Raw genomic sequence first — 27,648 nt, forward strand, 5'->3', positions numbered from 1 at the left:
ATTAGCAACCTTTTTAGTTTCTTTTTAATTGGAGAAATAAAAGCATATGTTGTGTTATATGTAAGGACACGCTACATCATCTGTACCCCTCTTTTCAAAATCCTAGATCTGCCCATGCCTCAGAAATTACTACATCTGGTCAGAGGAGAAATCATAGAAATTATAGAGAAGTAGGGTTGGAAAGGACCTCCAGAGGTCATCTAGTCCAACACCCCCTGCCTGGGGCTGGATCATCCCTGTCCAATCCATCCTATACACGTATAGTAAAAGTACCCTCAAACCCTGACACAACGTAAGACATAACATCCTAACCTGCCACAGGTAAAGCAGGGGGACCATGGCAGCCGACATTCTGCTTCTGTAAATGGTTGTTAATATATGTCAAGAGATCCCAGGTAAAAGGTCAGGCCCCCTGCTACAGAGGCAGGCAAAAACTCATGATACCCACCTCACCAATCTGAAAAGTACCATTGACCAGGAAGGTAGCATAATGTAGCCATAATGGTTCAGAAATTATGTGAGAGGCAAGGATTTTTTAGAGTGGCATCTTTTACAAGACCAACTGTATAGTTGATATAGAGTTAGACAGGCTTCCCACTAAACAACAGACACCAAACCAGACGCAACCCTGCTCTAAGTACAAATGCAAAACCTGTCAACATACTTCCGCTGCCACCACACACTCTCTCCCCGCAATAAAAATCAGAATCCACAGATCATACATGTCTATCACAGAATCTCATCCACATTCCTACATGTCCTATACATGTCTCATCAATGCACCAAATGCCCTCATGGAAACTATCCGCTAGAATAAACTATCACAGAAAAAAAATGTAAAGGACAGATACAAATAGCCACTGGTAGCAGATGCTTTTCATAAAACAACCACTCCTTTCTGACCTCACAATCCTTATATTCAAGGCAAATCTACAAAACACCTTCAGACGATAGGCTTGGAAATAGAAATTCATAACTTTGCTGAACACTGAAACACGTGGACTAAACATGGACAATGGCTTTATGGCTCACTGTAATCTCCCTACTATATTTACTAATCTCCCTGCATTTCATCAAAGGTAATAAAGACCCTTTTTGCCTTTTAAATGGTCTTGCTCCTCCACTAATTAGATTACCTCTTCTGCTGTACTTCTTTTCTTTTGAAACACTCCTGATAATATCTTTGCCCCTACTTTACAGACTTCGTCTATTCCTTTAAGCAGACTGTTTTCATTTGCACATGGAGTTGTACACGTTATTATTTTATCTGATATTTAGCTAAAGCTGTGTCTGCTTCTATCCTAGACATGAAAAAGGGCAATTTTATGCTTGAAAGCTTGTCTAACATCTCTCCTAACTACACAGTTGGTTCAGCAAAAGATATGACCAAAAAAACCTTTCACAAAGGCCAAGGAATATTTATTGGTTGAAAATATTTCAATGGAAAAATTCTTAGTCACAGAAATGTCTCTTTCCCTGATTTCGTTAAATTCTTTTACTTATATATTTTTATAAACCTACATTTTGGGCAAATTATTGGACAGTGTAACTATGATGATTTTTTTTTATCTTTGTGTTTATTTATTTATTTGTTTGTTTATTAGAGAGTAAAGAGAAGTTTCAGTAATTGACTACTTACCCCAGATCCACAAAATCGACCAAGTCTCATAGCTGTCGTATCATGGCCATCAAAGAGTTCAACATAGTCATAACCACAGTCTGCCTCTTCTTCTACTTCAAAAGTCTGAAAAGTTAACTCTACTCGATAGCCACGTTCTGATACCAGCAGCCACTCACAATCCACTTGAACTGGATAATTATTATCACCAAACTGTGCATGAGAGTACAGATCTCTAGGCTTGGTTTCAGCTTTCAGTCGACCACCACACTCTGTAGGAACAAAAAAAAAAAAAAGGTTAATAAAGGACAAGCACAAGTAAACATTTCAGCACAATACTTTTCTTTGAGAAACTCACTGAGTAAGGTACTACTCAATATGAATAATTGTGGCTTATAATTTTATGATTTTTAAATAGTATTATGGGACACAAAAATATTGCCAATACAAGAGTCTCAAAATGCTCCAGAATGCATACTTTTATTTTATGTAAATATTTTCTATAATTTATTTCCTGTTAACAGTTTTAACCAAAAAAGGGAAAGGACAGCAAACTTGTGAGGAATAATATAGTCAAAATGCTGCGATATCATGACATCATAAGACACAGAATGTTTTGCCTGTCAGTAATGGGATTTATTCAGCAAACAATGGGAAATACCTCATTGATAATAACAGTTTGTAGGAATCCATTTTGGGTCCCATACTTCAAGAAAGATGTGGATAGACTGGAAAGAGTTCAGCACAGATGAACAAAAGTTAGGGCCTGGGAGGCAAGACTTATGAGGAAAGGTTGAAAGAACAAGGACTAAAGTCTGAAGAAGAGAAGACTGATAGGGATTTGATAACAATCTTCATATACCTGAAAGGCAATTATAAAGAGGAAGGAGATGGGCTATTCCTTTGTAGCTGTAGGGGACAGGACTATGAGCAATGGCCTCAAGCTTCAGTAGATCAGAAAGAACTTTATGTCTAATGAAGTTCATAGATTCATAGATTCACAGATGTTAGGGTCGGAAGGGACCTCAATAGATCATCGAGTCCGACCCCCTGCATAAGCAGGAAAGAGTGCTGGGTCTAGATGATCCCAGCTAGATACTCATCTAACCTCCTCTTGAAGACCCCCAGGGTAGGGGAGAGCACCACCTCCCTTGGGAGCCCGTTCCAGACCTTGGCCACTCGAACTGTGAAGAAGTTCTTCCGATAGTCCAATCTAAATCTGCTCTCTGCTAGCTTGTGGCCATTGTTTCTTGTGACCCCCGGGGGCGCCTTGGTGAATAAATACTCACCAATTCCCTTCTGTGCCCCTGTGATGAACTTATAGGCAGCCACAAGGTCACCTCTCAACCTTCTCTTGCGGAGGCTGAAAAGGTCCAGTTTCTCTAGTCTCTTCTCATAGGGCTTGGTCTGCAGGCCCTTGACCATATGAGTTGCCCTTCTCTGGACCCTTTCCAGGTTATCCGCATCCCTCTTGAAGTGTGGCCCCCAGAATTGCACGCAGTACTCCAACTGCGGTCTGACCAGCGCCCTATAGATGGGAAGTATCACCTCCCTGGACCTATTCGTCATGCATCTGCTGATGCACGATAAAGTGCCATTGGCTTTTCTGATGGCTTCGTCACACTGCCGGCTCATGTTCATCTTGGAGTCCACTAGGACTCCAAGATCCCTTTCCATCTCTGTGCCACCCAGCAGGTCATTCGCTAGGCTGTAGGTGTGCTGGACATTTTTCCTCCCTAGGTGCAGCACTTTGCATTTCTCCTTGTTGAACTGCATCCTGTTGTTTTCTGCCCACTTGTCCAACCTATCCAGGTCTGCCTGCAGCTCTTCCCTGCCCTCCGGCGTGTCCACTTCTCCCCATAGCTTTGTGTCATCTGCAAACTTGGACAGAGTACATTTCACTCCCTCGTCCAAGTCACTGATGAAGACATTAAAGAGTATCAGTCCAAGGACCGAGCCCTGCGGGACCCCACTGCCCACACCCTTCCAGGTTGAGACCGACCCATCCACCACGACTCTCTGGGTGTGACCCTCTAGCCAATTCGCCACCCACCGGACTGTGTAGTCATCCATATCACAGCCTCTTAACTTGTTCACCATTATGGGGTGGGATACCGTATCGAAGGCCTTCCTGAAGTCTAAGTATACAACATCCACCCCTCCTCCTGTGTCCAGGCGTTTCGTAACCTGGTCATAGAAGGAGACTAGATTGGTCAGGCACGATCTGCCTGCCACAAACCCGTGCTGGTTTCCCCTCAGCATAATTTGCCCTGCCGGGCTCTCACAAATGTGAGCCTTGATAATTTTTTCAAAGACTTTACCAAGGATGGAGGTGAGACTGACCGGCCTATAGTTGCCCGGGTCCCCCTTCCTCCCCTTTTTGAAAATGGGGACCACGTTAGCCCTTTTCCAATCCTCTGGGACTTGGCCCGTGCGCCACGAGCGTTCGAATATTCCCGCCAGTGGCTTTGCAATGATGTCGGCCAGTGCCTTCAGTACCCTCGGATGGAGCTCATCCGGGCCTGCCGACTTAAAGGCATCCAGTTCTTCCAAGTGACTCTGCACCACCTCAGGATCTACGTATGGAAGTCTGGCACCTTGCTGCTGCCTCTCTACAACCCCAGTGAGAGACTTGTCGTGCCCCTCGCTTAGGAACACTGAGGCAAAGAACTCGTTGAGGAGTTCAGCCTTGTCCCCCCTGTCTGTCACCAATTGTTTCTGCCCATTTAGCAGGGATCCTATTCCTCCCTGGGCCTTCCTTTTACTCCCAATATATCGAAAAAACAATTTTTTGTTGTCTTTTACTTGGGTTGCCATCCTCAGCTCCATGGTAGCTTTGGCCCGCCTAACTGCCTCCCTACAAGCACGAGCAGAGGAAGTATATTCATCTTTAGTGATCTCACCCTGTTTCCACTTTTTATGTGCTCCCCTTCTGGCCCTTAGGCTGCCCTGGATTTCTCTGGTCAGCCATGGAAGCCTCCTGGCCCCTTTCCCTTTTTTGCCTCGCTCGGGGATCGTCTTGCTTTGTGCCCGAAGGATTGTTTCCTTAAGGCACAGCCACCCTTCTTGGGCTCCCATCCCTTCAAAACTCCTACTCTGCAGTGCGTCCTTGACTAATCGCCTGAGTGCATTGAGATCAGCTTTCCTAAAGTCTAGCACTTTCACCCTACTAGTTACCTTACCCACTCGACATCTTATGTTGAATTCTATTATTAGGTGATCACTGTCTCCCAAATGGCTACCGATCTGGAGGTCCCCTATCATGTTATCCCCTGTTGCCAATACCAGATCCAGTATGGCATTCCCTCTAGTGGGACCATGCACCTCCTGTGTCAGGTGGAGGTCCTGTACACAGGTTAGAAACCTGCGTGAGGGATGGGACCTTGCTGTCTGCGTCTCCCAGAAGATGTCCGGGTAGTTTAGGTCCCCCATGACTACCGCCTCTTTAGCTTTTATGGTCTCCGAGAGTTGCTTCAGGAGCCCCGCATCTATTTCTTCCCCTTGGTGTGGGGGTCTGTACCAGACCCCTACCACCAAATCCCTTTCTCCTTGCCCCCCATGTAGCCTAACCCACAATCCTTCTACTTCCTCAACCTTGGATTCTGTCTTGATGAGGGTTGATGTATATAAGTTGGTCAAGCATTGGAATAGGCTACCTACAGAAATTGTGGAATCTCCATCTTTGGAAATTTTAAGAGCAAATTGGACAGTCAGCAATGATCCTGCCTTGAGCAGGAAGCTAGACTAAATGACCTTGTAACATCCCTTCCAGGCCTACTTTCCTACAATCCTCTGAGGACAGCTAGATCAGTTTTATCCTTTATTTCATTCCACTTTGTATTCCATTATTCTCACTATAAATCTCTATATGGGTTAACACTACTTTATTAAGAGGCATTCATTCATATTAGAGACTCAGTAACAAATTTGGTTTAAAAATTGGTTTAAATTATATATATATATTTTAATATTTTCCAAAACTCTATTTCAGAAATTTTGAATTTCAAATCAAGGAAATGAACATTAAAACCAATCTATTGGACTATAACCAGGTTGCTTAACAGAAGCAGTAACTCCTGAAGATTTAAAACCCCCCAAAAGTCCAATTCACTACTCCCATTTCAAATATTTTAGCTACTATTGGTGATAATTTCCATTATGTTTAGCTTTCTATAAGAACTTAGAACTTCTAGTGCATAAATGCTCTACATTAGTCACTTAAAGACATTATTCAAGGCCAGCTGACAACAGATGGAAAACTGTATTTAGAACCATGTTTAAGGGGTGTGGGTGGGTGTTTTTCTTCTTCTTTACAACTAAGGAAACCTCAGTGAAAACATCAGAGTTTATTTTAGAAGGTTGTTCTCTTCCTTGTTCCTCACCAAGAAATAGTCCTCTGCCTATGACACTCTTTTCCACAGCAAGTGCAGATGGAACTAGCATCTGATATCTGTACACTCATAAGTTTATGTTAGGAATCGGTGAGGCTGTGTTATGTTTTTATACTGAACTAAGCCAAATCCTACAATCCAAACACCTCTGAGCTATGTACAAGAGAGGATCTATATCTGAGCTCTGTGGATGAGGCCCAACTCTAAAACTGGCCAATTGTGATGTCATATGCTCAGCAGTCTGAACTCAGGTTGGAATTAATAACAGGAACTGCTGAATGCTTAAAATGGTGCCATGCAGGATTCATACATGTAATCCTAATAATATAGAAATGAGAAGGATCAAAGCAGTGGTATAACTAGGGAAGGTGACAGAGCAATTGCCTTCTGTGCAGACTTGGAAGATAGTGGGGGTGAAAAAAAAACCCAGCAGCTGCTAGCAGATGTGCAATTGTGCTGGTGGTATGGTAGCAAGCAGAAATGCTGCCCCTGTACCCCAGGCATCTGGCCATGTCACTTTGCTGTTTCATTTCTAACCGGCTGCACGACTTGGAGGCTTGATTTCTAATTTTGGTTAAGATTTTAAAATCTTCTTAAAAACATGCATGGCTGACAAACCTGATATTCCCCCATAGCCACTCATTAGGCTCAATATGTTTGCATCGCTTTGTGCATTTTTTCACTTTACAAATGTGTGCAATCAACACCGTAACATATGAAATCCATCATATAAATGTATTTTGTTGCTGTTAGTCTCATATACTGGCTTCTTCAGTTTTTGTGAATTCAGTTATATTTTCCTCTGACTGAAACATTGCCAGTTTTAAAGTCACATTCAGGACATAACGCAGCTGTAAAAAGGAATACTTTTATGAACTGCATGCCTTTTTTTCTCCATACACACTGTTATGTTTATGAGCTTAAAAGAGTGGCCCATCCATATTAACAGCTGCAGAAATTTTAAAGTTCACATATCAGGAAGATATTCTCACACGTGAAAAAGTGAACTGAGAACTGCTAAGCTATCTTGAGGAGTAGGCAGGGCTTTTTTATTGGCAGTCATCCCAGTCTCAGTCAAGAGACTATATAGACACAATCTAAGTTTTTGTGAAAGTCAATGGAAATTAAGGTCCTAAGAGTTCATAGCTATGACTATAGGGCAAACTTACTACTGCCCCCAGACTAATTAACCTGTCCAAAGCATGGTGGGGATGTAATTCCAATTATGAAACAGCCTGCCCAGAACAGCACAGCCACTTTACAGACAGCCCCAGTCAAACACAGTAAAAGTTTATCCTGAGACATGGCCAATATCACTTCACAGGCTCTGTTAGAGGCTAAAAAGCTCAAGGGGAGCTAAAGGGAGAGAAATATTTTGCTAAAAGGGGAGAAAATATCTTAGCTCCTTCAAGGGCTAACTCTTAACCTTCCATTTCTCATGGGCTCTCTATCTAGTAATGGTCTTCTTTAACTGCCCTGCTGGACAGAGATTACAGGTTAAGCCTATTGGCTTGAATACACCCTAGAATAGGGTGCCAGCCCTTCTCCTGACAGAAAGCAGTTCTGTACCCTGAGCAAAATCTCCCCAACTCTGGAGTAGAATGGGACCGGGTTTCTGAGCGTTGTTTTCAACACTGTGCTACTTGCAACGTTCCCAGATTGAACTGAGCACTATGATTCTTTTTATGTTCCTCTCAGTAGCCCAGGAACCTGCTAAGGTGGTTAGGTTCTAAAATTCAAGTAGTCACAATATTACAAGTGTCTAGTGCTGTTAATGATTCAATGCAAGGTACAGCATTGATAAGCCAGCATTGGATGTGGTTCGGATAAAGGGACCTCCTAAAGAAAGTGGCGAATGGGCTTGGGCCCCAGAATATAAGGAGAAGATATCATTTAATCTCCTACTATTCCATTTTATCTGACAGAAGGTCAGTGGGATGCCTGCAACAGAATTAAGACCAAATTAAGAGTGGAGAGATTGGGAGATTGATAGCAATTTTCTCCTACATGGCAGGAATTATGGAGACAGGAAAATGTGTATTGTGTGAGTTATTGCTGGATAGTTTCCAGGTATGTTCTTTAATGAAGCTGCAGGCTCAATAAACCACACTCCTAGTGTTTCTCTGCAGTCCCTGTAGGAGTGAGGCTTTTTACTTGGCCCATCTGAAAACTTTATTCGAGGGCTCATCCATATTTGGGTCAAAACTCTGTTAGTAAAATTGGTTGAAATATGTTTCAAAATTTATCCATTTTAATGCAATTAAAGCCATCTGTCCTGCCATATGAAATAAGTAAAATAATTTAATAATAGCATTTACTATTATGTTAAAAGTATATTTTACTTTCTGAGGGTTATGAGCATTTGTTATATGTAAAAAAATTGTAGGCATTATTCTCCTAATTATGGCACACTAAAAAGAAATAAATAAAACATTATGCTTCATACAGAGAAATACATAATTTAAGCCATTTTAGACTGACCCAACTTTAGTTAAACTTTACTATAGTTTTATCTCTGTAATCTAAATGCATTTAATTTAAATCAGAATTTCTGAGTTGGGATTCAAAGCCAAAAAGTGACACACTGCGAAATCATCTGAACCAGAACCTGAGAGAGAGAGAGAGACTGAGAAAGAAAGAGAAAGAGAAAAGGCAGACCATCAATGGAATAAAAATGTGATCATGATTTAACAGACAAGATGACCTCACTGTTGAATGCTTAAAAATAATATTTAAACAATTTTAAATGTAGGGGATTATGATGTGGACTATAAACATTAAATACATTAATTTTAGGTGAAAGACTTTTTTTTATGTTAGCTGCAGACATGGATTTAAAGACTCACTAAATAAATTAAAAATTGTAAACCTTTGGAATAGTTTAAGAACTGGAAGATACTTTGCCAGAGAAACACTATTCACTCTTTACGTTAACTTCCAAAGTTTGACAAACGAAATTATTACAAGTAAAGATAAAATCCTTACTTTTTTGGAAACATGGTGTTAGCTCATATAGCTCAGAAAATCTGGGGGGGAATATAATGCACAGTAATGGAATGTTAGACATAGCCTCTGGGGTTACAGCTCATCCTTAAATTGAATGCACGAAGCTAAATGATTTTGATGGTGCCAGGATGGAGGGGAATGGATACGTCAACTTTTCTCCGCGTCCTTGAATAGCTGTGCAGGGTTAGATACAATCTAGTTTTTACTGCCACCTTGTACCCCTAAACTGAGTAATTATCATTGTTTATTTTTATTTGTGGAAATATATTTTTGAAAACTGCCGAACATCTTCATCAGTGTAGTACAGATAAAACATTTATTCAGTGACTATGCTTGTAGCTAGATTACAATTTCCTTATTCTGTACAGTATCTTTAACACCAAACACTTCATAACAAGACTGACAAATAGCTTTACATTTTCTTTTAAAAATGTCCTGGAAAAATATGGACTGAATTATACGATCACAAGAATGGCCTTCTGTTTATCTTGCATTCGAGAAAAAATAAAAAGCAAATTTTATTTTTCCATGTTTCTAGAAAAATAACACACTTACACTAAGGAAATTTTTAAAGCCAAAGTATAGACCCCTATAAATAGACATTTATAAGGGAAATTCCAGCAAACTGTTGGCTGTAACAATGAAAATGGTAATATTTAGGAGTACTCTGGGCACAGATTTTAACTTCTTCCATATAATATCTACTACAGTTACATAAGTGGAAGGCTGACAATGATAAAGTCAGAAATGTTCTAACAGCTATTTTTATCATGAATTTTGGTTTTTAATTGCTTAGTTATTTTAATGAGTACCTTTTATATCTAATTTTGTGAAAAGCATAAAGGTATCAGATCATTGTGGTGAAGAAATCTGGAGCATAATACAGGTGTTTGCAAACCAGGCCCTTTAACAGGATGGAAATGCAGACTAAATGACAGGGTGAAGAAACCTTTCATTTCCTAGGCTCAGACCACAAAGGATGAAAAATAGGCTAGGTTCTGATCTGTTAAGTCTCTGCCAAAAGAAAATTAATCTAGCAAAGTATTAAAGATTATGTACCAAAAAATAAATCAGAAAGCTCTAGTTTGAATTTAAATATTTATGTACACTGAATAGCTAGTTGTAGACATATTTACTTGGAGTACTTTAGACTATGTGAAACCAGACCAAAAAAAAAAAATTACACATGCTGTAGCTCAAGATTAGGCACTTTTGTTTGTAAAACTTTACTATGGTAGAGATGATACTTACAGTGCCCCACACTGATATGCAAGTTACAAAATAATGCATAAGTGAGAATATGCTGTACAAAGTGCAGCCAGATATTATTACTATATTTAAAACTTAAGATACTATTTTGTTCTACTGTCTAATGTTGCTGAATGGCTCCACTTCTCTTTACACATACCATGCCTTGGAAATTGAAGTTATTCAAGTTGCCACTGGGGGTCACTATAAGTCAAGCAAATTCAAGATTCATGTTTCTAAAATAAAGCACATCTTAAAGAACCTCTTAATAAACTTTCAAAACATATTTTGAATGATATATTATATAAACAAGGAAAGTAACTGCTACATCTGAAGATGAATTTTTTTTTCCCCCAGAAAGTTTATGGATTTTAGCAAGGCTCTCAATATCATTTTGTTTGTGTTTACCTTCACTTATCATCAGGGATCCTGGTTTTCACCGATTTTAAAAAGCTCCAATTTTCAGTTAAAAAAGTTACCCCAAATCCACATTTTTCCCATGATTAAAATGAAATCTCTCTCTCTCTCTCTCTCTCCCTCTCTCTCTCTCTATATATATATATGAGACAGAGAGAGATCTCTGTATATCTAGATATCTATATATCGCTATCTAGATATATCTAGAGAGAGAGAAAGAGAGAGAGAGAGAGAGAGGTTTCATTTTAATCACGGAAAAGTGTGGATTTGGGGTTACTTTTTTTTTTAACTGAAAATTGGAGATTTTTTTAAAATCAGTGAAAACCAGGATCCCTGCTATCATTCCTTTCTGGCAACAGAGGAATAGTATTAATTGTTTAGACTATACCCCATATCCTATTTAAAAGGCAGAAGAGAAAAAACAAATAAGATTGTGATATATTAAATCTTTAAGAATCTCCAGTACAAATGAAATTAGAGGCTATTGAATCTTTTCTAAACATAGCCACTGAGGCATCACCTCTAAGTGTGCTACTAAGGGTCTTCTTGCACATTACACTGTGAGCTGTACAAATGTTGATCAGTGTTAGAGGTAGCTCTAGTTCTGAGCAGTCACACTTTAGGACAGCAGGGGCCAGGAGGACTGAAAAGTAAGAATCCCTCCCCCCCCTTTCTGGGCTTCTGTCCCAGGGTATCTCCAGTTCCCCCACCACCACTCCTGGGGCTCTCCCTGCTCCTTGGGGTTTCCCCCTCCCCTCCATCACTCTGCTTACTTGTGGCTGTCCACACTGTCTGTGCTGAGGGAAGCAAGCAAGGGAAGGTTCGCTGGCTCACCTGCCTGGCTGCCCCCATTGCTCTTCTCCAGGCTGAGCCCAATCCAGAGAGCAGCAGTAGGGGTGGCAGTGGCCAGGCAAGCAAGTTAACCTTTTCCTGCCTGCTCCCCTCAACAGGGGAGATAGCCACAAGTAAAGGGGGTGCAGGTGGAGGGGTGTGGGGTTTCTTCTTCGTGTCTCCAATCCAACCTTTCTTTATGGTCTGCTCCCAATATTCTGCAAAGGCCACTGCTTCTGGTGTTGGTGTTGCCAGATCTTGTGGGGTGCAGTGTGGTGCCACAGGGAATCTCAGGAGATGATCCATGGTTTGCTGGGGGGATGAGCAGAAATCTGGAGTGCTGGGGAGGGCAAAGAAGGGGGGGGAAGTGGGCCTGATCCAGACCAGCAGGGCAGGAGGGGGCAGGTTGCAAAAGATTAATCCAAGTATTTGAATACCCACACTTACAATACAAAGGGGTCCACATCTCCATTCAAAATTTCCAAAGGGGTCTGCACCTCCATTAAAAAAAATGTAGGGGTCCGCAAATGAAAAAAGGTTGAAAAAATCAATGCCTAGTATGGCTACGCCTTAATGTAACAGAAGCTGGGTGACACAGATCAGAGAAAATCCTGCCCTGGAGTGGCATAACTTTGAGTTGGCTAATGAGCGCTTAAAACTAGTTTCAGGTGTTAATGTGCAAACAGTCCAGGGGTTAAGACTGTCCAAAATTACCATGCAACAAGGCCCTAGATCAAGGGTCAGCAACCTCCGGCACACATGCCAAGAATGGCACGCAAGGCCATTTTGCTCAGCACACCACTGCCAGCAGAGGCTCTAAGCAGCTGCTGCCAGCCACGGAGCCCAGGCTGCTCCCAGCAGGCGGCTGGGAGGCTGCAAACCCTGCTGCAAGCAGACCGGGCTCCATGGGACGGCTGCAAACAACTGCTCTGGCATGTCAGCACTCTGTCGCCTTCCAGGGTAGACATTGTGGTTTTTTCAGCACTCCGTCCAAAAAAACATTGCCTACCCTTGCCCTAGACTGAAGATTCCTTTAAAATCTGTTTTCTAAATACAGAGACTTTCAAAATTAACTATATGCCTTTGTTAAAGTTACTTGAACAGTGTCAAGTAAGTCTTGTTCTTGCCATTAGGTGATCTTATTCCAAAGAAACCTATTTATTTTACTTTCAGCTACACAATTAATATTAAAAATTCCAAATTTCTAAAAACAAAACAATCAAATTAAAAAACCATCCAACACATTTATATGACAAAAATAGTTAGGTTTTAATCCTGACAATGTTTCCAACATAATCAAGTTTAGATTTCTGTCTGCTGCCTTTAATTTTTTTTTTTTTTAACTCATATCACTCTTATTTATTAAGTAATTCTGCTCATGAAGGGACAAAAATGAATGTCTGCATCTGAAACAGTTAAGAGAAGCTACCAGTAAATCACATCCTGCTTTTCTGACCTGTAGAGTGTGTGGCTTGGAAGCCTTTTCTCTGTACTGATGCATCAGAAACAAACCGAAGGAACATTTTGTTTCCCGTAGCAATGAGAGGATCTGGTATCTTATTGCCACATAAACGTCCCAGAATTGGTGACTTTTCAGTTTCTCCATCAAACACTTCCAAGTGGTCATAAGCACATTCTTGATGCTGTTCTATCTCAAACTCATTAAAGGTCTGGAAAAAAAAAAAGTTTAGTACTATTAAGATAAAGAATCCAATATACATTATTTTTTACACAATAACAAATGTCTTTTAAATATGCTTTCAACAGTCTGCAGTTAGTTAAGACAGCACATGTACTTGTGCTTCTGTTATAAAGCTTGGAATTTTGAATTACATGCTCATGCTGAGAAAGCCGAGTAATAATGAAGACAGTGAATTTTAAAGTTGGCAGGGTGCCCCTTCACATGAAAGGGATTAGACCATTTATAGTCAATGAATATCCATGACAGAACAGAGCAAATCTGGAATACCATGGTCGTTCCATTGAATTCATACAATTAGTTGACAGGATTATTCCATATTTCACAGGACATTCAAAACAAATCAGAAAGCAGAAAATCTATTGGTTCCTCTTAGAAGTGAGGCCCTGAAACATCTGTGAAACATACTGTGCTTTTATATATTTGCTTCTTCACTATTTGTAGGTAAAAACATATACAATATGGTCCTTTGAAAATTGTCATATAAACTAATTTTTATAATTACAGTATTATTGATATATAAGGCTGCACTCCACAAATGAAAACCATATTTCCTAAGGAAACTGGTCTGATAAAAAGGACAAAAAAGGGGTTTTGGAAACTAGTTTGTAAATAAAACCCCAACATGACTCACTTTTAATTCCCCTCAGCTCTCAGGGAGAAGAATTGTTGCAATGATCCAAACTTGATGATCCCAAGCTTTGCTTTCTTTTAGATCTATCTTAAGTTTAGTTTCCACACAATGGGTGCATGTACATGTGTGCTTTATTGCACAGTAGACTAAGTTACTGCACAGTAAAGCATCAATGTCCACACATGCACTGCAATTAGGGCACAGTAAATTCATTTACTCCGGTGTAGGATAGTCCTGTCAGACACAGGTGCTATCCAAAGGTGGAGTAAATTACTGTGCTTAAAGGCACTTGTAGATGGTGATGTTGGAATTAGTTTACTTCAGCTCAAATTGCACCAGAGTTTCAGTTGCACTAATTGCATGTGTAGATGCACCTGGTATTATTTATTCTGGTCTTTATCTGAACATGCAGAGACTCTCACAGCTCTTCCTAATGTTCATGGAAGTTATGTATGAACACTATGTTTATGAAAGATTCCAGATTGACAGTCCAGCAGAGTAAATTGTCCAGGATTTTAAAGGACTCAATTTTGGTACCCAAATGCATCCAACTTTGTGAAAAATCAGGGAATTTTAAGTCTTTGGGTCTCATGGACAGATCTAATATTTTGAAAATGGGTTTGCAGTGGTGTATCATCGCATATAACATACATTTTTCTCCAGTTAGAGAGAAACTAGAAGATTTACTAATACACTAGAATCTCAGTGTTATATTATTCAGTACAAGATAAAAACAAAAACAAATATAACTTCATTGGAAGGTGCATTAATTTACTGGTTTATATATTAAGATTAAAAAATACAACAAACTAGACAAAAATAGTCCAAAATGCTGTTTTGTTAGTCCTATAGTTATTATGGTTAAAATGTTTATCTGTTACTCAGATTCATAAAACAAAATCTAGTCTTCTTGAGCCTCCTGACAGTGCATCTAACACTTCACTGTCAATCGTGTCCATACTCAAGTTAATGTTCACTTGAGTTAATGTTACCACACCTGATTCAAGGTGTTTAGCTAGAACTAAAAACAGTTTACAGGGCATTGAAATTGGAAAGAGATATTACCAGGAATAACTATCAGACAGAAAAATTGCAGAAGAAAGAATAATTTGATTAATGGTGCATCAAGATCATTAAAACAGAGAGAGGGGCATTAATACCAATAAAGAGAGATTAGCAGGAATCAGGTATATTAGAATAAGCCATGAAGTCAGTTGACTCCCTCAGCATTACCTGAACAGAAATGTTACTGCCTCTCTGGGGCAGTGAGTTCTAAAGTTTGGGTGGAGCAGGAATCAAAGGAGGATGCAACTGCACCACTGTATCCACTATTGTTCGGCCCCATTAAATTAAAACATCCAAAATTAAAAGTCACTTTAAAAATAACTAGGTCTACTGGTCTACAGTTATAGGAACTTTGGGAGCTTCATTTATACTGGACACCTGATTTAGAGGGATCACTTCTAGAAGCAAGAGGTAGTCCAGTCCACAGGTTTTCTTTGGCTTATCCACTGGGACTGGCAACTAATATGTCACTTGAGGTCAATTAGACTCAAGTGCTTTGCCCTCATGTAAGCACTGAGAGGCCAGAACTCATATAAACCTGTCTTAACATTTGCACACTAAACCTACAATTGAAAGCTAATTCAATGTAAGTGATTTTTTAATAATCAATGTTATGGTTAAAATGCTATGCTATCATTAACATAATAAAAGCACTCTAAGAGTTAACAACCCCCAGAGCACTGAGGATTTCCAGCAAAGAGAGCTGGAAGATTAAGAAGCAATATTTAAAAGGAATAAAACCAAACACAGTAAAATATTGAACAAATGTAATAACTCTAGATTCCTTCTTGTATACCAAAGCAAGTTTTAATCTGCTGAATCCCTCATGGAAACCAGCCAATATAAAATGTGATGGCACTTTAATATTAACAGCTGTCCAGAAGGAAATGCATCTAGCTATAGCTACTGACACTGAGAAAAGGGAAAGAAATTCCAAATGTTTCTGGTTCACAAAAAAATGAAGAGCAAAGTGATGATGCCAGATAGGCATTGTATTTCCAGGAAGAATTAGCTTTCCTAGTAATGGAATGGAAGTACGGATCCCATAAAAACAACTGTTTAGCTATTTCTATTGCTACTCTTAGACCCTTTCTACACATTACAGGTATTGCACAATTAATTGGTTAATTGCACAATTATCTTGAGACCAGTTGCACGTGCAAAGTACTTACAATGCCATATAAAGCTCCAACCAGCTATAAAGTTAGACCTTGAAAATGTTTACCAACTTTATAATTGGTTGCTATCATGCTTTAATTTGCATGTGTAGCAGGGTCTGACCTGCGGCTGGGAGCCCTGTCAGATGAGGCTCCCAGCTGCAACAGTTCACCATCTCCAGCAAAGGCTGGGAGCCTTCAGATAAGAGGACTATCAGCCCTACCAGCTTCTGACTCTGTCTCAGCAGCACCTGCAGCTGCCGGGACTCAGAGTTTGGCAGCTGTGGATGCTGGGTCCTGGAAGCATACCTCTTAGTGCCAGGACCCAGCTGGGTCCCAGCAGCCATGAGATGCAACTGCAATCTCCCAGACCCAGAGGGATGGGGGCAGAGGGGGCAAGGCAGGAGCCCCTGGGCCTGGGAGATCACAGAAGCTTCAGACTTCCAGCCTCAAGGGTGCGTGAAGCCCTCAGGGCTAGATCACAGCTGCCATGATCTGTCAGGCCCAGGGATTTCATGCACCTACCCCCAAGGGCTGGGAGATCAAGGCAGCTGCATCAGGGGAAGCATGGGGTGACTCTGAAGCTGGGAGCCCCTCAACGAAGGGGACTCCCAGACGTTAGAGCTTGCTGCTTGCCAATGTAAGGGGAGACTGGGATTGGGCTCCCCCTGCACTGGCAATAAGGTGCAATGGGATCTAATGCATGATTCCACTGCGACACCTCCTGTCATGCAAGTGTGCAATGGCAAGAGGTGCAACTGTGTGTATGGTGCACTAGATCCCATTGTGCTTTTATCTGCATGTGCAGAGTGGCCCTTAAATCTTAATCAACTTCTGATTTTAATATGGCCAAATAAATGGCTGTCATTTGGACCCCAAAAATATTCTATAGATTAAAAAAATGGAGCAGTTGGAAGACAGGGTTAAATATAGTATTGAATATAGCCAATATAAAAGCCATTGGGAATAGAATATGTGATCTGAAGGCAGTCTGTAATCCTTAGTTCTGTTCCTAGTTTTAAAAGGAAATCTTCACTGCAGTTTATTCATCTCAAATGCCAGCAATTAAGAAATACTTTTTGCCATGAATAAGGTGTGAAGGCTATTATTTGTAAAGTCTAAATTACCATTAGGATAATAAAGCTAGGACTCAGCAATGATTTTCCTTTTTAGGCACGTTATTTTGGAATCTAAAATCACTGTTCTGTTCAAAGAGAATGCAAACAATTTCAAATCCCTTTTAAAAGTCATTAAACAATCCAATAGAACCAAGCAATTTAAGAAAAAAAACAAGCCTTTGATATTAAACTATTTTAAACATTATGCATTAAAACAATTCATCATTTTAAAACTAGTGTTGGAACATATTAGAAATTGGCTTATAGTCTCATTCATAACATTCCCACATTTGCAGGGAAGGCTGAGAACACCGCTTTCCAGAAACATTTTTCATTACTAAGTTCAGTAATAAAAAATTAACATAAAAATGTTTCTTTTGCTTAATTTAAATCAAGATGAATATGGAATTTGATTCTGTTGATGGGTTGAGCATAATTCTTTTAAATATTAATTTTTTACATTTTAATAATGTAATTCTAAAAGCAGAGCACCGCAGCACAAAAGGATTATAATATTTATAGCTAATGAGCATTCATGATTGAACAGATCAAATCTGGAATATGATGGCTGTTCCATTGAATTTTAAATAAGTGCTCATTCTTTCTATTTCTCCTTTACTAAGATGCATCTCTGGGTGCTTGGCTAGAAATAGTCTCAAATTAAGCTTCATTTACACTAGTTTCCAAAACAGAAATGACATAAGAACTATTTTAAAAAGCAGCAAAATTATAAAAATAGTTTAAATATTGTTGATGTTGGGCAGAATTAAAAAACCATACTCACCCAAGGAGTTAGGTACCTAAGTATTTATTCCTTAAAACACTATGAGGTACATATCTGCACTTCTAAGTATCCTATGTGCCAGTGGCGACATGTAGGGGGTGCACCCCGTGCAGGCCATGTTTCCCGCTTAGGCAACGGGCAGGCCGGAGCACCGGCAACCCCCCTGTAGTGCCAGCTGGGGAGTAGGGGTGCCTGATGAAGAGCCGTAGCCACTTCGAGGTCAGCATGATCGGCCGTGGGGATCCCCCCTGCCCCCCCCCCATCGGGGAGATTGGCCATAGGGGGATTTCCCCACAAGGTCACTGACTGGTCACTTGGGGGGCAGGCGGGGGCAAATGCCCCCCTGACTAAGGTGGCACCAGTCACCTATGCTACGTGCCTCCTCTAGTTAAAATATTGAGAAGAGATTGTCTCTCAACAAGTAGGGGGAAAAAAGGAGGTTATGTCTGCTTTAGACCTCCCCACTTCAGGATATAGGAGTACATGACCTAGGGGGACATATACAACCGAGGCAGGAACTGAACAGAAGTGTTGTAGAAGGGAGAAGTAGGGCAACAAACGGGGGGGGGGGGGAGAACAGTTTATAGGCAGTTCACCGGTCGGTTCACAAGTCAGTTTGCCCCCTCCCCTGCCCCTTTGAGGTGAAGCCTTTATGCTTGGTGAGGAAGCAAGGAAAGAGGAACCTTTTGGGACCAGGGAAGAGTAAACAGGCTAATTTACAGGTGAATTTACTTGGGAAGGTGTGCTTGGAAGAAGGGCTGTAAGACAGAGAAGGCAGATTAAGAGACCCATGGAAAAGGCTGGAGGATATTGCAATGCCAGAGCCACTGCCTCTGCTTGCACTTGTGAGGTGTCTGTCTAGGCAGGACTGTTCACCATAGAGGCTTCCATCCAGGTCCAGGTTTGGCATTGTGGAGATTGCTGCTTGCAAGGTCCTTCCGGTGACAGCTAAGTGAGAGAGTGCCTTCAATGTGAGCGGTGCCTCCCGGTGGTATCTCTCAGGGAATAGGCAAGAGAGCTACAGGAGGAGGTGGTGAGGCTCTGAAGCATCCTCCTCCATGAGGAGTTGTTCAGTTTGATACTGGAGAAGGCCTCCGGGAAGAACTGCCAAAGGCAGCACTGGAGAAGGGAGAGAACAGACTCTGAGGAAGGTGGAAGCTGGAAGCTTGTGATCTCTGGCAGCAAGCAGAAATCTTTATTCCCACCTGCAGAAGTTCACCTGGAGAACAGTTATGGAGCCCTAGCAACAGAGGGGGAGGAGCACATTCTACTGGTGGATAAGAACAGGCCAGGCCTCCCCAAGGTGGGAAGGACCAAGACCACAACCACCAATAAGAAGTGATGGGTGGCAGTGGTTGAAGACTTTCTTCTGTGGGGGACAGAGGCATACATCTGCTGCCCTTGCCTGGAGCCCAAATCTGAGATGTCATATTACCAAGACTCATCTAGCCCTTCAACTGCTACCCCATACTGCTCATCCATGTGGGCACAAATGATACTGTCAGGGGAGACCCTGAGCAGATCAAAAGTGACTACAGGGCTCTGGGTGCAAAGGCGAAGGGGATGGGGGCTCAGGTTGTATTCTCCTTGATCCTTCTAGTTAAGGGAAAGGGTCCAGGCAGGAATGAACATATCCAAAAGATCAATGAATGGCTGCATAGGTGGTGTCACCAGCAGGGCTTTGACTTGTTTGATCACAGGATGATGTTCCAAGAAGAAACATTCCTAAGAAGAGATAGGATCTACGTGCTCAATGCATTTTTCACCTCAGTCTTCACAGACAAGGTCAGCTCCCAACTACTGCACCTGGCAGCACTGTTTGGGGTGGAGTGAGCAGCCAACAATGGTAAGAACAGGTTAGAGACTATTTTAAAAAGTTGGACATATACCAATCCAATTACAGGCCAGTCAGCCTCACCTCAGTTGCTGGAAAAGTCATGAAGCAGGTCCTCAACGAATGCATTTCTAACCACTTGGAGAAGAAGTGATCAGAAACAGTCAGCATGGATTCACCAAGGGCAAGTCATGCCTGACCAACCTGATTGCCTTGTATGATGAGATGGCTGGCTCTGTGAATGCAGGGAGACCAGAAGATGTGATATACCTTGACTTTAGCAAGGATTATGATACGGTCTCATACAACAGTCTCACAGGGAAGCTAAGGAAGTATTGGCTGGATGAAGGGACTGTAAGGTGAATAGAAAATTGCCTGGATAATCAGGCACAGAAGGTAGCAGTCAATGGCTTAATGTCTAGTTGACAGCCTGTATCAAGTACAGTGACCCAGGGGGGCCTGGTCCTGGGGCCAGTTTTGTTCAACATCTTCATCAATGACCTGGAAGATGAGATGGAGTGCACCCTAAGCAAGTTTGCAGATGACACCAAGCTGCAGGGAGTAGTAAATATGCCGGGGGGTAGGGTTAGGTTTCAGAGAGACCTAGATGAATTGGAGGTTTGGACCAAAGGGAATGCCATGAGGTTCAATAAGGATAAGTGCAAAGTTCTGCACTTAGGATGGAAGAATTCCATGTACCAGTACAGACTGGGGACTGATTGGCTAAGCAGTAGCTCTGCAGAAAAGGACTTGGGAATTACAGTAGACAAGAAGTTGAAGATGAGCCAACAGTGTGCCTTTGTTGTGAAAAATGCTAATGACATACTGGGCTACATTTGTAGAGTGTTGCCAGCAGATCAAGGGGACTGATTATTCCCCTGTTTTCAGCACGGGTGAGGCCACATCTGGAGTACAGTTTTGGGGTCCCCGTTACAGAAAAGATGCGGACAAGTTGGAGAGAGTCCAATGGAGGGCAATGAAAATGGTTAGGGGGCTGGGGCACATGACTTGTGAGGAGAGGTTGAAGGAACTGGGTTTATTTAATCTGGAGAATAGAAGACAGAAGGGATTTAATACCAGCCTTCAACTACCTGACGAGTGGTTCAAAAGGGGACTGGGCTAGACTGTTCTCAGTGGTGGCAGATGACACAGCAAAGAGCAGTGGTCTCAAACTGCAGTAAGGGAAGTTTAGGATAGATATTAGGAAACTAGCCAATTGCCAGTCAAGAATGATGGGTGAGGAGGGGCAGGCAAAGACGGAGCACTGCCACCCACCACCCTGCAACACTGCTGCCTCCCAGGAAGAGGGGTAAGGGGGTAGCTTCCACATAGCCACTGCCACCACTCACTGTCCCATGCTGCCACTGCTCTGCATCTGGCCAAACACAACCCGCCCCCACACTCCGTGTCCAGCCGCGTGCGCTGCCCCCACACCCTACTGCTCTGCATCCGGCCCCGTGCCAACCCCACTCCCACCACTCTGTGCCCAGCCCCACACGCAGAGGCAGATTAATGTGTACTGGGGCCCTGGGTAAACACAAAATTGGAGGACACCTCCCCACATAGGCTGAAGGACACCTCCCCCCATAGGAGCTAGGTTGCAGGGGTGGGGCAGGGCCCCTTCCCCTCTTGAAGCTGGTGGGGGAGGCTGGGGGGGCCCTGCCAGGCTGGGCATGACCAGGCACATGCCCGCCTCTTCTCCCTGCTCCCCCCCTGTCCTGCCATGACCAAACATACACACACAGGTGTGCACTCAGATGGGTGCACGCTACTCTCACTCACTCTCTGCACATGGATACACAGACACAAACATACTCTCCCTGTCAGGAACACACACACACAGGCATACATACAAACACATACATGCACACAAACACACGCATGCACATGCGCACTCTACTCACTCTGTGCACATAGACAAAGACAAACACACTCTCCCTGCCAGGAACACAGATACACGCATGCACACATACATGCGGATGGGTGTGCACTCTACTCACTCACTGTGCACGTGGACACACAGACACAAATGCAGTCTCCCTGCTATGAACAGAGATGCACGCATGCAGACACAGACACACACATATATGCACACACAGAAGCAGATGCATACAAGTGCCCTGACATGCACACACAGATGAGCACACATGCACAGAGATGCACACACACACACTCATGTGAAGACACGGACACACACATGCAGACAGACAGACAGCCACATCCCTTTCCCTTCCCAGGACCTCCCCCACTCTCCAACACACCGAGGCAGCCCCTTCCCCTCCTACTTCCCCCCGCAGCTGCCCCGGTTCCGTCTTGCTCCCCTGGCCCCTGTTGCCCTGCCCAGAAGGGAGCTGCTGTCCTGCTGTGTCCCTGCAGCCACACGTGTGCATGGCCTGAGCTGGCTCAGGCTGGGAGCCCCACGCCCCCCCATGCAGGTGGTGGTGCTGGGATGTGATGGGTGGCTCTGAGGGGGTAAGGTGAATGCTGTGGGCCCCCCAGTGCCTGCCTTGCTGCATCACACAGCGTGGCTCCTGGCCTGCCTCTCCTCACCCCGCCTTTAGAAGGCACCTGGTTTCAGGTCTAATAGCCATTCTTTTGTAGCAGCAGTTCAGCACATCTGATTGTCATAGTTCATGTATTTGTGGTATTATTCTGTCTCAGCTTTGCTGAGGTCTTAAGTTTTGCAAAAAGGTGAAAAAAAATGTGCAAGAGATAAATGCTACCTCTGCCTGAGTTTGGAACAGCTGGCAGAGGAGGAGCGATGAAAGTTTAATAGTTTCACAGTTTCATAGTGCTTAGGGTTGAAAGGGACCTAAACAGATAATCAGGTCTGACCTCCTGCCCCAGGCAGGAATAGGTGCCGTGGTCATATCACCCCAGCCAAATATCTGTCCAGCCTCCTTTTGAAAACTCCCAAGGTAGGAGAAAGTACCACCTCTCCTGGGAGCCCATTTCAGAGCCTGGCAGCTCTGACTGTAAAGTAATGTCTCCTGATGTCCGGCTTGAACCTTCTCTCTAACAATTTGTGGCCATTATTCCCAGTAACCCCAGGTGGTGCCTGGGGGAACAGAGCCTCCCCTAATTCTCACTGATGAGTTTGTAAATGGCCACCAGAACCCCTCTCAACCTTCTCCTGTGGAGACTGAATAGGTTCAGGCCCTTTAGCCTCTCCTCGCAGGGCCTGCCCCACTGCCCCTTGACCATACAAGTGGCCCTCCTCTGAACCCTCTCAACGCTAGCCACATCCCTCTTGAAGTGCGGCGCCCAGAACTGGATGCAGTACTCCAACTGCAGTCTGACCAATGCTGCATATAGGGGAAGGATGAAACTATGAAACTATGAAATTGCTCCTTAATCCTGGGCACCTTTCTGGGACCAGACAGGAAAGAGAGACAACTAATGGCAGCCATCTCAAAAATGCTGGAGCAAGTAAATAACTACGCATGATCTTCACTCCATTATTAATTATGGAGATTAGTATCTTCAGGTCAGTTAGTAAATTTGCAACCTAATTAAACCACTTCCTTTGCATCTTCCCTTTCATCTTGCTTAGTCAGGACAAGTATTTTTAGATAATTTGGCCCCAAACAGCTATAAAAAAAATCTCTATTTACTGTTCATTTTACTGACGATGTTTATATGCCACTGAACAGTAAGTACTATCTGTAGTATTCTAATTAAGCACAAATATTTTGGTAGCCCTTATGGGGAGCTGGATGCACTGGGTATTTCAACCTCTCTCATAAGTATCAAGTTGAAAAGCATATTAAAATTGCTCTCTCCCCCTCTCTGTGGTGCAAAGCTAGTTTCAAAGGCATTTTTTTATTATCAGGACATCGAGTTCAAAAATTCCAGAGTGCGTGTACATGTTTTCCTAGTCTCCTTGATTACACAGAATGCTTCAGTCTACTGTTACCAGGAAGAGTTTTTTCACTTATCATCAAACCTGAGAGCAGTCACAGGAAAAGATGAGGCACTGCACATTGAATGCAAAAATAATGCAGTTTCAGAACTCACTTGGTTTTCTTTCTAGTGTGCAGAAGCTTGTCCTTTCTGAGTTTCTTTAGGGCATGGTAAAAGTAGGAATAAAGTCAAACTTGATTTGGAAGCATAATAAGAAATATCTATATAAAATGGAAGTGTTGCATTATTAGTTGAATGCATTAATATACTGCCATATTCAATGTTCATGATTATTTTATTTCACAATTGCGTTTACTATATTAATGGGTTGCGTTCTTCCTACATGCAAACATTTACAATACTGAGCTTCCAGTTTCATAAATATCAATCCTCAAACATTTTACTTATTCTAAATGCGCATTCCACAATATTTAATTATCAGCCTTTCAAAAGGTCATAAGAGTGCTAGGTGCCAAATTCCAATTAACTTTCTATGGATGAATACTGATTTTTTTTAGGGTACAAATTTCCAAAATTGGAACAAATGAAAAAGACTTAAGCTTCCCCTCCCCCACGTCTTAGGGAAGAAAGAAAAACAATATTTCAATAAGGAAATTCAAATGCATAATTTTCCTACAGAGTTTATGAGCATTGAAAGGACTTTTATAAGAACAATAGCTGTGCTTGTGGTTAGGTCTTGTACAAACAAAATAACATGGGAAGTTCTTTTGTTGGAAGGAGCCAGCACAAACACAATCCTCCTCATTTAAAACTACCCCATTCTATCCTGTGAATGGAGAGAAAATTTGCACAAGTACTACCCCCTTATTCTGTCCACCAGGCATAAATATTTTGTCATGGTGAACAGTTTAATAGACTTGAACCCACACCAACAATATCAACAACTAGTGCCCAGTGAACTCTGAGATGACAATATTTGGTGCTATTTGTCTTTTATTCCTGTTAGATTAGTCTTTTCTATTCTATTCTACAGCCTCTTTATGACTAGGAGCAATCAAGTCATTAGCAACTTACACAAGTCTAAATCCTGGAATATGTATGTAGAATGCTATCAGCAGGGATCCGGGTTTTCTGTTTCCCATGGAAAAATGAAGTAAAACATGGATTTCCCCCCTTACTGGATTAAAATGCAGATTTCTCATTTTAGCAGAGAAACCCATAGATTTTGCAATTTTACGAGCCCTCTGTATGCTGGCAAAGTTACAGCCTGCAAAGGGCTGCGAGGGAATGGGAAGAGGGTGCTCAGGCAGGCAGCCTGGAGAGAGCAGCTCCTGCAGGTAAGTGGAGGAACTGAGGCCCCCATAGGGAGGAAAGGAGGGAGTTGAGCAGGGCTGGGCTGGGTCAGTTGGGATTAGGATAGGAATGTGGGTGGCTCATTTGGGGGGCAGCTCCTGACTGCTGCACACATTCCCAGGGGGCAGGCAGGACCTGCACCCCCCTGATCTGTGTGTCAGGCAGGGTGGGCATAGGCTCTTTATTGCAGGCTCGGGCTCCCACCCTGCTGCCCTCCCCTGAGGCCTCCACAGCCTGGTGCGCATGACCCAACGTTGCAGGGAACAGCCGAGCTGAACAGGAAAACTGTTTGCTGCTGTAAGATCCATGTTGCCCTGCTGATGCATCCCCTGTGTCCATGGGGCCGCAATGAGGGGCACAACCCCACACTGCTGTCTCCACTGACCCCGCATGCACAGGGGTTGTTGCCAGGGCAGCACAGAGCTTGCAGTGGGAAGCAGCTTTCCTGTGCAGCTCCGCTGTTCTCTCCAGAGCTGGGTCATGCCTGCTGGGCTGCAGGCCTCGAGGGAGGAGCCCAAGGCCACCATGGGCAACCCCCACCTGCCCCCACCCTGCACACAGATCTGGGGGGTGTGAGACCCCCCTGGTCCCCAGGACTGTGCACAGAAATGGGGAGCCAGCCCCACCCCCTGCCTCCAGATGAGCCATCTGCAGCCCCATGTGGTTCCCTCTGCCCCACAGGACTGTGTGCAGCAGCAGGGAGCCAGACCCACCATCACCTGAGCCCTCAGCAGACATGGGTGTGGGGGAAGCCAGGCTATGCTTCATTGCTGCAGCCACTGCCTTCTGTCAGGCACAGGAGATTGCAGATCTGGTTCCATGAAACCATAGCCCTGGCAGCTGCAGGTCCCTTCTGACAGGGCTGGGGGGGGGGCAGGGTCCGTGGATGGGGGGTGAGGGACACTAGCACGGCCAGGGGGGGTCGGGGGTGGGGGAGTGAGGGCCATGAGCAGAGCCGGGGAAGGGTGTGGGGGGCCTTTTATTTTATTTTAATCACAGATTTGGGGGGAGGTTATCAGAGAATTTGTGATTTTTTTTTTTTTAATCAGGGAAAACCAGGATCCCTGGCTATCAGACACTTTTGAGTGAATAGGTTAAATGCTCTTAATATAAAATATATTTAAATATGTGAACAAAAATACTCCCTTCCTTCCCAAATAATCTAGTCTGTTAAGATTGTAAATAAATAAGGACAAAAATTTTATTATACTCTGTGTAGTGTTTAGCCGCTGGATCCTAATGTCAGTGTTTTTCTCCTTCCTTCCTATTGTAAAATTAAATTTTATTGTTAGTAAAGATTTCTGGCAGGGCTTAGGCTGTAGACTTATTATATTACTGTTACCTTAGAATATTATATAAATTCTACCCTTAAAACGTCTCCTCTGGTATTATTATTATTATCAAATGTACTACTGCAGTTAATGGCGAGTAGAGTCTTCATTTCTACTGTGGCCCATTACTTAGCTGAGTAAAACAGCTGGAGAAACAGAAAGCCCCTGAGAATTCTGTAACTTGTCAGAGGATTACCCTTTACACATGCTGCAGAAGCTGCTGCCTGAACACTTGCTTATTTACTAACCCTTGAATAAGGGCATATTGGGATTGGGAGAGCTCACCGCATGCAGACTTGAGAAAATTTTAGACAGAAATGCATCATGGACAGCCTATAGAGGCTACTATAACCTAAGTTTGGCAGGTGTCTTTTCAGTCCCAAAAAACATGCCAAGGAGGGTGCAAAGTAACTAACAGATGTCTTAGTTCCCCGCTTTGGAACTTAGGTTGTGATTTTGGTGTTGAACACCCTGAAGTCAAAAAGCAATTCTAAGGCTCTAACATTAGAGAATTCTGAGCACAGCTACAAAGAGCACTTACTCTGAGGATCTGGAATTTTAATGTGAATTGTGTATGTTTTCAAAACCATGAGAATAATGAAATATAAAACTCCAGACCAATATTTGAACTAAAAAAAACAACTTTTAGCATTTTCATCTAAGTTGCTGAATGTTCTTAGGCTTGTACTGATTACATTTCTTCTTATTCTTTATCTAAAACACATTTTAAAATGAATTATCTTATTTTAAAAATCAATAGGCTTTTGCTAAATGCTGCAACATTTAAGACCAAAAGCAACTGATATTTAACAACAATTTAATTACACATTCTAGAGGGAATATTAAAAGCAGCAAAATCTGTAGAAATTATATGATAGTCCCACACAAATTCAGGTCAACCCTTGCTTTTAGGCTCTTTGCTAAACAGAATACACAGGATGCATATACAGTTAACTGTGCACTACATTTAAATGCATGGCTCCCATAATATTAAACAGGCACCATTATTCAGAAATGGATAAAGCTGAATTGTTTTAAAGGACTTATTTGACTGTCACTTGATCAGTAAAGGATATTTGGTTAAAAAAAAAAAACATTTAAAGCAACTTACTAATTTCACTCTGTGACCAGGAGTAGCACTGATTTCCCATGTGCATTCCTTCCTGCTTGGATACTTGTCTGGCCAGTTAGGACTTGTGATGATTCCATGTGGACTATGGATCTTCTGTTCACACTCAGCTGTGCCAAATAATGATAACACCAGTTAGTTTGGAAATCTGTATTAAGATGTAACCAGA

The 27,648-nt window shown here is 42.5% G+C and overlaps 1 protein-coding gene across 4 annotated transcripts in view; it reads right to left on the minus strand.

The window, feature by feature from the left end:
* Nucleotides 1-27,648, minus strand: part of TLL1 (tolloid like 1) — a 280,326-nt gene that overhangs the window by 41,267 nt on the left and 211,411 nt on the right. For all 4 annotated transcript variants that reach the window (XM_059721901.1, XM_014611599.3, XM_019481422.2 and 1 more), the window contains 3 exons: nt 27,462-27,589; nt 12,968-13,181; nt 1,640-1,890 (listed from right to left, as the gene is read on the minus strand). In XM_059721901.1, coding sequence (XP_059577884.1) covers nt 1,640-1,890; nt 12,968-13,181; nt 27,462-27,589 — 593 coding nt within the window. The remainder of the gene's footprint in view (nt 1-1,639; nt 1,891-12,967; nt 13,182-27,461; nt 27,590-27,648) is intronic.

This window comes from Alligator mississippiensis, chromosome 2, assembly GCF_030867095.1.
Source record: "Alligator mississippiensis isolate rAllMis1 chromosome 2, rAllMis1, whole genome shotgun sequence".
Taxonomy (NCBI): Eukaryota; Metazoa; Chordata; order Crocodylia; family Alligatoridae; genus Alligator; species Alligator mississippiensis.